This window comes from Sus scrofa, chromosome 4, assembly GCF_000003025.6.
Source record: "Sus scrofa isolate TJ Tabasco breed Duroc chromosome 4, Sscrofa11.1, whole genome shotgun sequence".
In the NCBI taxonomy this organism is placed as follows: domain Eukaryota; kingdom Metazoa; phylum Chordata; class Mammalia; order Artiodactyla; family Suidae; genus Sus; species Sus scrofa.
The window spans coordinates 130363184-130379954 of NC_010446.5; the positions used below are offsets into that span (position 1 = coordinate 130363184).

The 16771-nt window shown below is 53.6% G+C and overlaps 1 protein-coding gene across 5 annotated transcripts in view; it reads left to right on the forward strand.

Annotated features, from left to right (window-relative positions):
- The window catches only part of ZNHIT6 (zinc finger HIT-type containing 6), a 111461-nt gene that overhangs the window by 65075 nt on the left and 29615 nt on the right, over window positions 1-16771 (forward strand). Inside the window, exon 10 of one of the 5 annotated variants that reach the window (XM_021088551.1) lies at window positions 12810-16120. The exons of the other annotated variants lie outside the window; for them this stretch is intronic. Within the exon in view, the coding sequence (XP_020944210.1) occupies window positions 12810-12936 (127 nt within the window). The 3' untranslated portion in view covers window positions 12937-16120. Of the gene's footprint in view, window positions 1-12809; window positions 16121-16771 lie in introns of those variants that run through there. 5 annotated transcript variants of the gene reach the window in all.

Consider the following 16771-nt stretch of genomic DNA (forward strand, 5'->3'; position numbering starts at 1 on the left):
GCTTTAGACACACTGACCTCTTTTGCTTCCTCAGTACTAAGTTATTTCCCACTTAGGGCCTTTGCACTTGCTACAGCCTTCATTTGGAATGTTTTCACCTGACGTCTTACCACCAAGTTCTTGCTTCAGTGACGTCCTGATTCCCAGTCTCTGTTAAGTGACCCTTTAGAGCATTTCTTACCATGTAAAAGTAGCTTGAATACTGATTTGTTCCCTTATTATTTGTCATCTTCATCCAGAACATAAACTCAATGAAGACAAAGATTTTGTCTGTTTTGTTCACAGCTGTATCTCTGGTGAATATTTTTAAATAAATAGGAGTATGAAATAATGGACAAGTAAGTGCTACAGCACCTTTCAATTCAATAAGCATCTATTACTGGGTGTCTGCTATGTACCAGGCACTTGCCAAGGTGCTTTAGATTCGAAGATTAAACAAGTCCTATTTCTTGCCCTTAACTCTGAAAACTTTTTAGCCATTTTATCTAGACGCTACTTTTCTCATATTCTATTTTTTTCTTTCTGACCCCTTTAACATCTTATATTTCCCATTTCTTTGCCTCTCCCTTTAATTTTGTTATTTTATTTTTGCTGTATCCTGAGCTATTTCTTCAGATTTGTCTTCCAGTTTCCTAATTCTCTCTTTACCTGTGTCTACTCTACTTTTATTTATTCACCAGGTTTCTAATTTTAATAATTATGTACTTTCTGTTTCCAAAAGTAGTATTTGGTTCTTTCTCAACTCTGCCTGATCTTTTTAAATTTTATTCTTTTTTTCACGTTTTTGTTTCCCCTTTTTATTTCTTTAAACATGTTAAGCAATTTATATTTCATATATGATAGCTGTTATATAATATCAAATTCTGTTTCTACTGGCTTTTACTCATGATAGCTTGTTTCCTGGCGTAGCTGGCAAGTTTAGATTGTGAGCTCATGTTCAGGGGGGCTCTGTCCATTGGGTTCCACTGAGGCCCAGGTTGACATCCCTCCAGTTAAGGTGCCATGTGCTCTGGGATGTTACCAATCTGGAACAAATTTAAGCTAATTTCCAGTTGAAGTTCTCAGACCATGGAGATACTAAAATTCAAACCCTAAATCTGGGAGAGGGTAAGTCTGTGGTTTTAGCATGTTAGGAATCCAGGCCAAGATAGGTAAGTTTTCTTGTTTTTCTTCATTGTAGATAGGCAGCGTTTTTTCTAGCCTACCCCTTCATTGAGAAGTATCCCTTGTGAGTCTCATTTTTATACAGAAGTCTCAGTTTCAACTCTTCATCTTTTAAGGGCACTAAATCTTGTCTCCTGTCTTCCATAAGTCCCCTAAAACTAAATCCAGAAGTCACCGAGATAGGGAGTTCCCATCGTGGCTCAGCAGATAGCAAACCCAACTAGCATCCATGAGGACGAGAGTTCCATCCCTGACCTCACTTAGTGGGTTAAGAATCAGGCATTGCCATGAGCTGTGGTGTAAGTCAAAGATGCCGCTCAAATCCCGCTTTGCTGTGGCTGTGGCGTAGACCGGCCACCACAACTCCAATTGGACCCTAGCCTGGGAACCTCCATATGCTGCGGGTACAGCTCTAAAAGGACACACGCAGAAAAAGTCACTGAGATAGACAGACTTCCCAAAGTAGCAGCGTTTCAGTGGCAGTTTACCACTCTGATTCCCAGTCTGTGTGTGTGTGTGTTCATGTGGCTCCCCCTAATCTACATGAGAGTATAATTGCTGTATTTTATTTAGAATACCCAGGTCTTTTGTCTGCCTTATAGCTGGAAACACAATACTGCCTGCTTTCTATGAGCATGTGATCAGCCTTCTGGGGGACAGAAGGTGCCCACTCATACAACCATCAGTATTTTCTGAATTATTTCTGTGCCAGACACTAAGAACCATGGGCTCCTGAGAATGCGCTGACGGGCGCGCCCACAGTGATGTGAGATACAGAAGCAAAAGAGATCAACTCTGACTGGGGGTCTGGGAGGCTCTGCAGACAGAACGGGGTCGGAGCTGGATGGTACTACTTCTGCCTGACCTCTGCCTAGTGCTTCCTCTGGAGCGGGCACTGTGGCAAGGACTCCGCGTGTACGGTCAGCTTATCCTTATAAGGCATAAAATTGGTCCCATTTGTATCTTCCCAGTTTTACAGCTGAAGCACAGAGAATTTGGGTATTTTGCTCAACCGTATAGGAAGCAGTCGGCATCGCCTGGGTGGGAATTCAAGCCGTGCAAGTCCCGATCAAGGCTTTTTAGCTGCTTGAACAGACAGGGACTAGGCAAGGGCACTCCATCCGTACATCGAGGAAAATTGTACCGACCTCCCAGACTGCTGTTGAGAATTATCTGAGATGCTGTAAGGGAAAGCAGGTAGCGAGTGCACACCACACAGAAAGCGCTCTGTAAAGGCTTACCTTCTTCCCCTTACCCTGTGCCACCGGCCTGTCCACAGATGCCTTCAGGGATGGGGCCCTGCTGTGCAGGAAGGCGCGTCTCACCCCCAAGATCCTAGTGTTGATTCGTGACTGACCCCCTTGACTGATTCATCGAGGGAATTACTATGTTAGCAGCTTTGGTATTTAGGCTTGTGTTGCAGCTTTGCTCTCAGAGCACTTTTGTGTCTATCAGATGAGTTTATCTGCACATCAGTTCTTAGAGATAGGATGGACAGCTGGCTTTAGTGATAAATGTGAATTTTCCTGAGGTCTTGGGAAAGGCTGAGTGCGAAGCATGTACAACTGGATGAGAAGGAACTGGAGGAGAAGATTCTGAGCCTGGGGCCCTGGAAGGGGAGGGGTGGAGGAGGCCAGGCTTCTGTTCCTGAATGACCTCTTTAGCGCCAGCCCTGTCATCAGCCATCTGTGAGAGCTTGACTAAGCTGTCCCATCTCAGAGGTGGCTGCCTCGTCATTCGGCCATCGCTCAGGGCCTGAATGTGGGCTTCCCTGCCCACAGCCCCCGTCACTCTTCCTGGTGGGAGTCTCTCCTTAGATGGCGGTTCCCTCACACTTCCTGGTGTCAGCTAAGCCGCTCCTTAGGTGGTGGGTTCCATGAGAGCAAAGCCTCCTTGCTCGCTGCAGCTCCAGTATCCGCGCATGTCTGGTGTATGAGGGCTGATCAGACATCTAGTATATGAATGTGGCAACTAAATGATTTGAATAAAAGGAAAAAAGAGAAACAAGGCCAGTGGCATAGATTCAGACCTAAGGTACCAGAGAGAAAGCAAGCAGGAAACAGGGAGAAAGCTGAGCCCGAGAGACAGTCCCGTCCGTGGTGGGGCACGCAGTAACCGGGGTAGGTCATGTCCAGTTAGCAGGCGCTTTGTCAGGGGGCTGCCCCAGTGACTGCCGTCAGAGGCTGTCCTCTCCATCGTTTAGCTTGACCTTATTTCAAAGGTAGCATGGACCAGACGTGAACTGCAGCCCTGGCCCAGCCTAGAGGGCCGCAAACTCCAGTTGGCTGAGAAGCTGGATTAGTGCATATGTGTCAGTGAGACCCCAGGGAGGAGACCGCAGGGCACCCTGTGAGCAGGGCCTGAGCAGCTGCACCTGCCAGGTGGGCCTCCGCTGCTTCGGGAACCCCTTTCTCTCACTGTTCAAAGCCCTCGTTCAAAGACTAGCCTCTGTCTTGGCCTGAGCATCTCCACGCATGTCTGGCCTCACCTCTGGGGGCAGCTGGTCCTTCCTCCTCAGCCTGGCACTTTCCTTCCTTTCCCCTTGCCCAGCATCTACCACAGACCAGGAAGCCACAGGCCACCAGGGAACCTCCTTTCTTGTGTCTGGATTGGCCCAAGGATCAGTATGATTGTTCAGTAGATCAGCCTGGGGCACAGAAATAGGATGTGCTCACTCGCCATTACTAAGGGGTGTCGTGGTTCTGTCCGCTTGGTTGGATGACTTGGGTGAAAACTTTCAGATGCAGGTGGAGTCTTTAGGACCAACAGGATGGGGGTGGAAATACACGTCTGAGGAGGGAACCAGCGACCAGCTGGAGCTCGTCTCAAGTCTGCAGTATCTGCTCCCCCAAAGATGAAATGACCTAATCGTGTGCAGACAACAGCAGTTGTACCAGGAAAATAACACAGTAATGCAAACATTCAAACCAAATTGGAAAGGCAAAGCCAGAAGGAGCCAGAAAACATTAGCTCATTCAAGCTGCAAGCTGGCCAAGACGGCATCTGGGCACGCATCCTCTGTCCAGCTGGCGCTCACACAGCAGCCCAGACACTTTGCGTTTGCACAAAACCCTTTATGTGGCTGTGTTCTCGGGCACAAGGTTTTCCCACGGTGTCACTTCAGAAGGGGACAGAGTTCCCCAGGGACTTGCTTTAATAGGTCAGAAGGGGCGCTTCTCTGTCTGAAGGGCTGGCCGGAGAGTGATGCACCCCTGGCCCGTGTCTGTGATTTAATTGGGTGGTCAGGGCAGGCCATGCTCACTTTCCTTCCTCGCGGGGTCATTTCCACTTTAGTTCTGAAAACAAAAAACAATTGATTAAAAAAAGAGCCTTGCCGCGGGAACCTTGGGCACCCCCCCCACCCCCCCCCCCCCCCGGACAGGAAGCAGCGGTGTTGCCCCTCCAAGTCCCAAAGCTGGTTCAAGTCCGCCTGAGAGTGAGGAAGGACGAACGACGTGGTCTCTCCCGGCCCAATCTCATCCGTATCTTTGTGGGGTCCCCCCGCCCCCTCTGTGCAGAAATCCCTCCTGGACGCTCAGAGCTGGCGCGGGGGCGGCGCTAAGTGACAATAACTACACTGTCCCAAGGACCCGCGCTTGGCGAGGCTGGAACGTCGTAACAAGCTTCTCGGAGCACTGGCCGCGCAGTCGATGCCCCAGAAACACAGACTCTCCTTCCACCTACAGGCTGCCCCACAAGTCCGGACCCCGGCCGCCTCCGCCCGAGCCCAGTCTGGGAGCCCAGCGTCTCTGCGTCCTGGGTGGGAAACACGGAGAAGAGCGTTTCCCAGGAAAAGCCCTGCCCTTCGGCCGGCGGGTCCGGACCCCTCGCTGCAGAAAAGGAGCTCCAGTTGCCCAGTTTGCTTGGGGTTGTTTCCTGTCCGGGGCGAATCCGGCCGTCGACACACAGGAGGGCTTAGAAAGCGCGGCTCTGGGAGCGGGAAGAAGCGGAGGGACCCGCCCGGGCCCCCGGAGCATCACGCCCCTTAGCAGATTGAGTCGGGGCCCCGCGAGCTCAAGAAAAGAGAGAAAGAAAAAGGCCTGGATTCAAATCCCTCCACTGCTTCCCGCCCCATGAGGCCCAAGCTCTCCTCTGTAAAGACGGCCACACCCCTGGAGGGTCCCGGGGAGGAGGACCCGGGTCCCACAGCCCAAGACTCCGCGCGCGGCCAGCGCCCTGAGCCCGGGCGGCGGGCAAGGCCCTTCTCCCGCAGGCGACCCTTACTGCCCTGGTGGGCCCTGCCTAGTCATGAGGGGTACAGCCCAGGTTCTGATGCTTTAAAACTGTTGCCCGGCAAAGAAAAGAGGTTCAAAGAGAAGAACCCTAGTTTATGTTTGTATTTGTTGCCATGGGGTTCAGATCAACTGTATACAGATGTAATTTTTTTTTCTTTTTATTTAAAAAGAAACTTTTCAAGCTGTGTACAGCAGTGGGCAAGCTTGTACCATATTTGTGTTGCACTGTTGCTATGGAAGTGCATATGGTTTTATTTGGTAGAAATTTGCAGAGAAGTCGAAGGAAGTCATATGTATGCATGACAAATGTGAAGTTGCAGACTACAAGATTCCACACAAATGAGAACTGAGAGGGTTCTTGACAGTAACATAAGATCAACACGAATGCGTGGGTGCTGCTCTGTCTGCATGGGCTCTGACCCAGAAAGCAGAGGTTTGGAAGTCAGTGGGAGAGTGAAGGATTTAGCCAATTCTGCTGCTTCCTGGGGAGGTGGGTGGGGGGCACTGGGGTGAGTTCCTGAGCTCTGGCCAACCTCTGCTTTCCTTGTCTTGGAAGCCATCGCCCTTCCTTGGCATTGCTGATGTTGAGAGGAAACAAGACGACAGGTGTTGAGCGCTGTACACCGTGGGTGCTCAATCAATGGTAGCCGTCCTTGTGGAGTGGAGCTGGCAGTCCCACGAAGCTCCGAAGGTGTGGGTTCATTCATCAGACTCTTTGGGGCCAAGAGGCTTGGAGCGTCTGGAGGACCCCAAGGAGGTTCATTCAGCGCTGACCAAGCTTGGTTTTGCGGACAGCTGTCATCAGAGGAGATCATCGCTGAAAAGTGTGGGCTTCAGCTGTCAAAGGAAGATGGTCTCCTGCAAAGAAGCAGGGTGCCCAGGTGGTGACACGGGCCAGGTGGAGCTGTGCCGCCCTAAGCATCTGGCTCCCATCCTCCAGGGTGGCCGGCAGGCATAACTGCAGCCTCTGAAAGAACAGAAACCCCATCTCCGAAGTCTTCACACCTGAGCACTTGTGGAAGGCTGCATGAGGATTACGACTGTAACACTTTAAAATCTTCATTTAAATCTTCATGTTAATTCATGTAGATTTAAATCTGCCAGGGAAGTACTCTGCGTATGCTTTTTTTTTTTTTTTTTTTTTTTTTTGAGAAAAGAATAGCTTTTATTGCTTTGCTGGGCAAAGGAGTCCACAGAGGGCTAATACTCTAGAGGTGTGCCCTCTGCATACGATTTTCGTGTGGCTTGTGGCTTTTGAAAGATTCACAGACCTGCTGGCATGCTGACTGCCCACCCTCACCTGGGTCCCCTCTCCGTACACACCGTGGAGGTTGGCACGACACCCGGGGAGCTTGTGCTCACCTTGATCATGTTGCTGGGTCTGTCTGGGGCTCCGTTTTCTGATCTGAAAATGAAGATGCTAGAGCAGGTGACTTCTGAGGTCCTACTGGACCTGAGTGGCTGCGAGCGTCATTCACCTGTCTTGCGTAGAAGACAAGAGGTCTCGGGAATTCCCAAAGGTCTGAGCACCCCACCTTAGGAAACAACGAGAACGGAAGACCGCCTCCTCCTGGCGCTCCAGTTTCTCAGCCCCTTGAAAGGCCCTCGGAAACAAGCATCTGAAGGCTCCGCCTCACCCACGCCTTTCACAGGCGCGCCTTTTGCCTCCTTGCGCCAGCCTGGCAGCCGCACGCCTGCACAGACGGTTCCTCCCCCTGCCGGGCCCTGAGCAGGCCTGATGGAACAGACGTTCCTCTTTGTGTCTGCGTTTTCAATACCTTCGTTATGACTCAAGGCGCTTTGTTTGTTCACAGCCACACTGGCAGCATGTGGAGGTTCCAGGCTAGGGTTCCCATCGGCGCTGCAGCTGCCGGCCTCCACCACAGCCACAGCAGATGGGATCTGAGCCAGCCGGGGTGGAACCTAGGTCCCCACAAAGACAGCGTCGGATCCTTAACCTGCTGAGCCACAATGGGAACTCCTTAAGCCACTTTTTAGAAACGAATGAACATTGAAGAAAGGGAGGGGGGCTTGACCAGTTTTGTTTTTAAACCATGAGCCGTGTAACTTTGTCATCATTCTCTGTATCATTCAAATGGTGTTGCTTTTATTTTCCTGGCAAAATTAAAGAATAGCAAATGGTCTCTCATTCTGTCCACACAATAGAGTGGGCAAGGTTTGTGTTTAAATAGGGACTGGGTTAGGTGAAGCTCTTCTCTCTCTGTATTGTTGCTAGAACCCCCGTCCTGAAAAAAGCTGCCTTCCCCAAGTGCGCAACGCACAGTGTCCGTCTCCTCGTTAGCACGCTGGACTCTGCCTTGCACTGGGGACGCGGGTGGTGGTGGCAACTTTGTACCTAGTGATAGAGTTACCCACGGCTCCTAAAGCCCGTAACCTTCCCCCTTCCTTCTGCCCCCGACTCTTTTGACCTTGGGTCACCCCTCAGTCGAGGCGTGAGCATGAAAGCCCACTTTCCCAGCCGTGCTCGTAGCCAGCTGTGTGACCTGGGACAGAGTTGTACCCGTTCTGGACCTAAGTTTCCTCCTCCGGAAGCCAGGGACTGGGCTGGGGCTGTCTCTAGGGTCCCTTCTGGCCCTAACCGTCAAGGGCTCTGCTGTCCGCAAGCCTGCAGAGGTTGTCTGCTGCCAGCGACTGTGGACTCTTGGAACTTCTGTCCACATGAGGCTGAGTCTCAGGCTCCACCAGCTCTAGAAGCCCTTGGCCTTGCCCTGCACTGCCCTCCAGGAAGCCACACTGGAGCTTTGGGGTTCAAAAGCCCAGAGTCCGTATGAACCTCCCACCTTGCAAGACTAATTCGAGAACTAGAGCCTCCCACGGTAGGTCGCTCATACTCCCGTGTGTTTGTCCTGTCACCTGATGTTTGCTTATCTTCTGTTCAGTCATTTGGGTGAAGCCTCCATTTTCCTTTTTTTTTTTTTCCGCCTTCTTCAGATTCCCGACAGTTGAGCTTGTGGCCACTGCAGAAATCTTGCCCATGAGCATGTCTCATCTCCATTCTCCTTGTAAAGAAGTTTCCGGGATAGAATTTCCTGGAAGGGAGCCAAGCATTGATCCGGGAGTGGCCTCTGCAGGCCCCCGGTGACACCTCCCGAGGGCTGGTGCTGCTCTTGGCCAAACCCCACCCCAGCCAGCTGTGGGTCCCTCCTGTCTGCAGTGGGCATCAAACACCTTTCAAGAGATGCCAAGGTGAAAGCCGCCAGACAGGAGCCCAGCTTAGACAGCACTCCGCTGCCCATCAAGGAAGGTCTTTCTATAGCACGTAAATGGAATAGGCTTTCTGGACTTGGAGAAGATTAATTTCAACTCCCACAAGCCCTGTGCTCCTCTTTTCCTCTGCTTACTCTTCCTTCCTCTTCTCTCTTCCCACCTCCTAACTGAAAGCTGCAGATGATTTTCAGATGTTGTTGCTGCTAAGATGACTGCCTGAGATCACGACCAGCATGGCAGGGGTGCCGGCAGCCACCGCATTGACTGGCAGGCTGGCAGCTACGGGAGGAGGTGCCCCGGAGCCCTGCAAGGAGGCCTCCACGAGGAGCAGGAGCCGTGCCCTCGGCCAGAGCAGGAGGCCCCATCTCATCCGGGCGGAGCAGGGGCTCCGTAGGGCACGTCTCTGCCTCCCGCCTCTGCTGGTCCCAGTGCGGGCAGCGTGCGGTGCTCGGGGAGGCCTTTCTGGGAGGAGGAACCACAAGAATGCAGTCCTGCCTGTCACCTCCTGAGCCGGTCAGGCCGCTGCCCGGGTATGCGAGCTGGCGCTGCTGCCCGCGTGTGGGGGTGAGGCTGGGAACTGATGTAACAGTTTGGGGTTTCAGGTTCAGGTTGGACAGTGTGTCCAACTTTGCCCTGCTGGTACCTTGGTTCTGCCCTCTGTGTCCTGTTCCTTTCCAGACTGGTATTTTGCCCTGAGCCTGAAGGCCAGGAGAGCAAACAAACAGATGGGAAGCATCGGCTCCATCCCTCTCCCTAGGCCCTTTGCCGATGCTAGTTAAAGCTGCTTTGCTCTTTACTTGGAGTAGTTTCGATGCCATTTTCAAAGTAACATTTGCGAAGGGAACGCAAACCAGGGCTTCGTCGTGATTCCTCGTGTTCAGGGAATCCGAGACTTGAGCCCTTAGCTGAGTGAATGAGGCCTCACAGAGCGTGTCTTGCTGAGCTGTGGCTGCAGAGATGCTGATCAGGGTGTTCCTGCCGTGGCTCAGTGGTGAACGAACCCGACTAGTATCCATGAGGACACGGGTTCGATCCCTGGCCGTGCTCAGTGGGTTAAGGATCCGGCGTGGCCGTGAGCAGAGGTGCTGATCAGAAAGGAAGGCTGCTGCTTCCTCCTCGCCCCGCCCCGCCCCCACGTCGCCTCTCCTCACCAGGCTGCTGGTTTCCATCCTCCGATGCAGACAGGAGGTGAACCTGGCTGTCTGGGAACTCCTTCCGGCACTCACCGAACCATTCAAAGAGAGCCAAGGTTGCAGGGAGTGGGGGAAGGAAGATGTGGTTGATGTGCAGAGCCTCAGGCCAGCAGGGACGGGCTGAGAGCAGCTCGAGGACCTTCATTTATTCAAGGACCTCGTTCCAATTTGGCTGGAAGTCGGTGACACGGAGGAGCGCCGCCCGCGTGACGGGGAACACAGGGAGCGTGCAGGCCGTAGACTCTTTACACGGAAACTAGCGGAACAGGCAAACCTGGTCTGGCTGCTGAGAGGCCAGGCGAGTGGTTGGCCTCGGCCAGGGATGGGTACTGTCTGGAAAGGAGCCAGAGGAGCTGCTGCTGCTCTCTTTCTGGACCCAGGGCTGGTTACAGATGTGTTCAGCTTGTGGACATGTGTCCAGCTGTTTGCTTAGAGTAGATGCACTTCCCTGTACGTACATCGTGTCATATCATGAGAGGCCGTTCCACGTACAGAGCGTGGAATGAGCTCCAGGGCGCGCCGTTAACGGGGAGGCAGGAAGCAGAGCAGTACGTCAGACATGCAGTTAGTGGCATTAAAAAGGCACGTGGGCACAGGATTGGCCCGGCATGGAGCATCTTGGGAAGGATGCTGGCAACAGTGGGGGCGCCTGGAGACAGAGGAGAAGAAGAACTCTGTCCTTTTGTGCCTTTTGAATTTTGTATCATGTGCTCGAATATTTTATCCAGTAAAATTATTCATTAAAATATGAATTAAAGAACACATTACACTAAGTGAAATAAGCCACAGAAGGACAAACACTGCGTGATCCCCTTACACGAGGTGCCGAGAGTGGTCACAGTCAGAGAGAGAGAAATAGGATGCTGGTTGCCGGGGGCCGGAGGCACGAGGGGCCGAGAGATTTTGTTTAATGAAGGGGTGCAGGGTTTCATTGTGGGAGGATGACAAAAGCTCTGGGGATGGATGGTGGTGGTGGCTGCACAATAATGTGATTGTACTTAATGCCACAAACTGCACTTAAAAATGACCAAAATGGTAAATTGCATGTTCTATACATGTATATGACATGTCGGCACACACATATATGTAATGTATGTGAATGGAGAGTCATTGTAAGGTTGAGGGAAATGTGTTGGCAGCTCTGTCATTTGCCACCCGTGCGGCCCGAGGAGGTGCCCTGACCTCCCGAGGAAGGGCCTCCATTTCTTTGTCACCTCATCTGTAGATGGTGCAGCTTACTGCCCTTCGTAGGGTGTTGTCATAAGAATTCAATGAAAGAACACGTGTAAAAATGCAGGATAGTCCTTGGAACACACATGCTTAAGAGATGTTATTAAAACTATCGTTTTGCAGACTTCTAGGTATAATACCGTCCGTTTTTATTTGTGGAAAGAATCTATGCACACGTGCGTGTGTCTGGGAGTGCACGTGTGTGCGCGTGGCCGTGCGTGCGGCTCATGGGCTCACGTGCCTTCAGGTATGGATCCGAGAGCCCCGTGCGCCGGTCGTGCTCGGGGCTGGGAGACCACAGTGAGCTCTGGTTGGTGGGTGGAGGACGGGGCTGCGACCGGCCTCCTGTTGAAACAGAGAGGGGCAGGCCGCCTCTCTGGGAGGGGCCCCTTCTTGGTGGGCGGCAGCAGCGGCCTGACCGGGGCCAGGACCCAGGTTTGAAGGAGAGGAAGGAGGAGAGTGGTGTGAGGAAGGCCGGAAGGTACCTAGAAAGTTCTAGAAATAGGGAAAGGACAGTGGATTCTGCTAGGGAGGGGGACTGGGGAGGTGTGGGGGGGAGGGTGTGGCGTGAAGAGAAGGAATTTTGCTTTTCACCTCATTCCCTTCTCCACTGTTTGAATTATTTGCCATAAGCATGTGTCTTATTAGTAGGGGGGAAACTAGTTAATAAACAATTGAGGAATTTTAATGATTAATCATAAGGCGTCTAATAACCTTTCCTTCTTTCAAGAACCGTCTCATCCCAGCTCTCCTGTCCCCGCGTGCTGCTTGTGTCACATGCAGCTGCTCCCTGATCTCCGACAGGCCCCTCCTTGCCTCCTCCTCCAGCTCTTCTTTTGAGCAGCTAATAACCTTTTTCTGTTCCCTTCCGTGAAGCCCTTGACTCATCTCTTCTAGGACAGTTTGTACTTTTTTAAAAAGGCCTTTCAAATTCATGCAGGATTCTCACTTTGGGGTCACTGCAGTGACAAACGCATCCAAAGGCAGGTGCTCAGCCGTTTGGCCAGTTGGAGCAGGATGGGGCGTTGGGGACGAGGGGCTGAGGGAGAGGAAGAAATGGAGCCCTGAGCCTGCAAGTGAGGCCCAGCGGCTCTGTAGCACCCGGCACCCAGTCTCAGTTGGGCAGGAGTAGAGGGTCCCTGGAGAAAGGGTTCTCCAAGGCAGAGGGGGTTCACCTTGGCCAAACGGAGGCCCAACAGCTGTAAGACCTCTTGGACTCAAACCTTTGAGTCGGGGCACCTGATGGGTCTGTCCTGGAATGGAGCTACAAGTAGCCCGGCACGCTGTGGGTGGGCGCTTTGACCTGGCATCTCCTGGCACTCGTCCCTCTGCAGCCCGCTGGGGGCAGGAGAGCAGCACGGATGTGGGCCCGTCCCCGGGCGGCGGCCTTTCCGATGATGCCCCAGCCTGTGAGGCAGCTGGAGAAATAGCGCGAGGACACCCATCTGGACACTTGCCCTGGGCCATGTGTGTGCCCAGCTCATGCCCTCGGAGTCCCTTCTGTGTCCCCTTTGTTTACTCTCCGCGCCTCCGGAGACCCCTCCCACGCAGAGAAGGACTTCAGTCGCAGCTGTGTCTTTGGCATCGGGTCAGACGTGACACCTGGGTTTCTTGTCTTCCAAGCCTTGGCACTGCCCTGCCCGCTGCGGGTGCCACGGCCGGAGTCTTCCGGGGCCAGAAAGGTGCGCAGACGCAGGGGCGGGGACTTGCGGGGTGACCCAGGCGGCCCTAACCGGAAGACTCCTCTCTCCACCTCCAGGCCGACGAGGAGAGGTGAGAATCGTCAGGAACTGGGATCGGTCGAGGACCTCGGATGTGTCGGGCAGTGTCGCGAGGGATTTACGCGGAGTAACTCCTTTCATCTTCGTCACGACTTTCCGGCGTAGGCGCGGTTCTCGTCCCCCTTCACCAGTGAGGGCGCACGGGCCAAGGGGAGGCTCCCACGGTGTCCTTGACGGGGGGCGCGGCTCCGGGCAGGCTGCGGCTCTGAGAGCCTGTCCACAGCCCCGCCAGGGGGGCCTGGCGCCCCGTGAGGAACACCCAGCCCCCCTCATCTGCTTCCACATCCTGAGCAGAAAAATGTCCCCGGGCACCTCCTGCCAGCTCCATCTGCGAAGCGTGTGAGCTGCTGTTTGAATAAGGGTGACTAACGGGGAAAGCAGCGGGTTTATGAACTTCAGACTGTGAACTCCAGGAAGAGAATGACTCAGGCCTCCACATTCCTGAGATGCCTGCCGGAGGCTTGGTGACCTCAGACAGTAGGAACCTGAGGCCTCCTGCGAGGAAGAGTGAGGGCAGAAGGCCAGGGCTGGGCGAGTGGCCTCTGTGCGCCTGCCCTGCTGTTCCCACTGCCTGGAACGCCTTTCCTTAAGCCCTGGCCTGCTTGTGCCCCAAGGCTTAGCCACCTGTGTCCTGCCCTGGCTGCTGCAGCAGAAGCAGAGGCTCCACAGGGCTCTGTGCCTGGCTTTCTCACCCCAAACCCCGGCCCTAGAGAACCGTGCTGGGAACACATCCGCCCACACCCTCCTCACTCACCCCGGAGCTGGCATCGTCCCCGAGTGGAGGGGGCAGCCCGTCTGGTCTCGTCTCTGGTCTGGCCATGCGGGCTGGCTGCCCACCCTCACCTCCCTGGTGACTTAAAGTAGTGTGTGTCCATCTGCCCTCCCACGGACAGCAACCTCCCAAAGCACAGGGACACCGGGCCCGGGCCCTGGTCTCAGCAAGTAGCACAGGTCTGCTGAAGTTAAATCGCCAGGTCTGCATCTTTCTCCTTGGCTGGTACCTCCAGCCTCCCTTTCCTGACCAAGCGTAACCTCACAGCTGGCCCGCAGAGGGAGAGAACCATCTCCCAAGTCAAAAAGGGTGACTGTCGGCGGCGGGGGTGTGGGCAGGGGCAGAGCAGACGCCTGCCCTGAGCTCTGGCACCACGCGGGGGAGTCCAGGGCTGGCTCTCACTCCAGCTGCATCGCACGGCACCACAGGGTGCCGCTCTGTGGAGGGAGAAGCTGAGGGAGACTCACAGGCAAGAGGACTCTCCAGCCACTTTGCCGAGCGAGCAGCAAGCGCAGGATGGAAGAGGGACATGAGGCCAACCGGCCTGTGGGTCTTGGCTCTGGCCCCCGGCCCTTGAGAACAGTGCCCTCTGTGGTCCGCCCGCACACTCGCTGAAGCCGTTGAGGTTGGCAATGGCGCTAAATGCCCTAGAGACGTGGGTTCCAGTCTCATCTCTGGCACTAGGAGGTCGGTGACCTGGCCGGTGTTGTGTGGCCTCCCGTGTCACCTCATCTGTGGCGCGAAGAGGCAGGGCTGGGGAAGAGGTTAGCTGAGGAGCTGTAGCTCCTGCCCCTGGTCATTCACTCGAGCGTTTCTCCAGTAACAAAGCCGGCACGATCCCCGCTCACACGTAGCTGCAGCCCCGGAGAGAGAGGGGAGGGTGCGGGCAGTGCGGGTACCGACCTACTGGCGCACGTGCCATCAGGAAAGTGGGATTTGATTACCTAAATGGGGTTCAGATGGAAAAATGAGTGTGCAGGCTGAGCAGGGGAGGCCCCCATCCCGCCTCATTCTTGCCCCCGGCCCCTCTCACCCTCCTGGTGGCCTTCCTGTCACTGGCCACCGGTGGCAGCCGTCTGAGGAGGTTTGGCCCCCATCCTGCACAGAGACACCCTTCTGCAGCCTCCCGGGTAGCTCATGATCGCCCCTGGGCAGAAGAGCCCTTTCATGATTTACCAGAGCAGATAAAGAAAGAAGCATAGCGCTCGACCTGGCGGCCAAGGAGTCTGGCAATTCAGACCTTATAGATGGAGTTAAGATTGACTTCAAGTTCAAACTCAGCCTTTTTTGTATAGGAACCCTGCCTTATAGGTATGTATATAAAGTCTCATCAGGACTTTCATTCAGGTATTTTAAACATCCCGGCTCTACTGTAGGATCAACACTTAGGGCGCCTTCGCTGCTTAGGGGGATCAGCTACGCAGAACAAAAGAAACCAAGATCCCTGAGAGAAAATGACATTTAAACTTTAAAAGACTCCAGAGAGAGAAAAGTTGCTTTGCATGTTCTGACTTCTTGAGTTCCTTATCATTTGAGAAGTGCTTCCCCCCCATCCTCCCACCCCGACCCAGGAATTTGTATATTTCGTTGAGTCAAAAGCGCAGATTCCGAGATACACAGCAGCGGGGTGCAGTGATCAAGAAACACTTGTTTTGGAATTAGAGACCTTGGCTGAAATCCTGCCTTCCACGAATTGTGGCTTTGAGCTACTTATTGAGGTTATCCGGACCTCGCTTTCCTTATCTCTAATGTGGGAGTAGGAGTTGCTGTTGTTGCTCAGTGGTAATGAAACCAACTGGTACCCCTGAGGACGCAGGTTCAATCCTTGGCCTTGCTCAGTGGGTTAAGGATCCAGCATTGCCGGGAGCTGTGGTGTGGGTCACAGATGGGGCTCAGATCCCACGTTGCTGTGACCGTGATGTAGGCTGGCAGCTGTATATCAGATTCAACCCCTAGCCTGGGAACCTCCATATGCCACCAGTGTAGCCCTAAAAAGACAAAAAAAAGTTAAAAAAAAAAAAAAAAAAACTAAAGTGGGAGCAATAAATTGTCCTTGAGACTTTTTTTCCCACAAACTGTAAACACATCGAGAACATCCTGGCACAGAGCAGTTGATAACTGACGCATTTCTCTCGCCATCGCCCCCATCATTGTAGAGCTTGCCCATGGCCAGAAAGGTGTGGATTTTGTAAGGACCTGGGAAAAAGATACTCTCTCTTCCACGTGTTACAGTGAAATGTAATAAGAAGGAACATGGGAGTTCCGTCATGGCTCAGTGGTTAACAAATCTGACTAGGAACCATGAGGTTGTATGTTCGATCCCTGGCCTTGCTCAGTGGGTTAAGAATCCGGCGTTGCCATGAGCTGTGGTGTAGGTCACAGATGCAGCTTGGATCCCGCATTGCTGTGGCTCTGGCGTAGGCCGGTGGCTACAGCCCCGACTAGACCCCTAGCCTGGGAACCTCCATATGCCTCAAGAGCAGCCCTAGAAAAGGCAAAAAGACAAAAAAAAAAAAAGATGAACATGGCAGACCACTGGCCTCCCAGTGTCCATGACCTCATGTAGTTAATACCGTCGACCAGGACGCTGGCGGCCGACAGGCGCTCACCTGTTAGCGTCCACGACCTGTGCAGTTCCCTCCCATACCCTCTGGGTTTCCCCCTGTGACTTGTTCTGACCCATGAGGCATCAGGGAGTGTGACAGGCCTCATGGGAGCTGGCCTTCTTGGACACTCCCTCTCAGAAGCCAGCTCCTCGGCTGTAGAAGCTCAGGCTGGGCTACCCGATGATGAGAAGCCACCAGGAGAGAGACCCTCTAGGGCGAGGGGTCATCTCAGACTCTGCGGCCCCAGCCAAGCTCCTGCGAGCGAGGAACTGCAGGGTGCCAGCTAAACCTGGTCGACAAAGTTGGGTCAAATCCTAAGTTATTGTAGTTTCAAGCCAACACATCTCGGAAAGGTTTGTTACCATTAAGGAAGGGTGACACCAGAGGTACAAGCGGTTGGTTATCCTTCTGGAGGATCACAGCATGAAGGCCATGGGAATGCAGTCACCCCAGCATCCCACCCGGCTAAGAGAGCGGGCAGGCTCACTCCGCTTTCACGAGGCGCAGGACCTGAGTGCTCGATCCTGTCGCTATTACAGGCCTGCTGTCCCCAGGCTTTGGG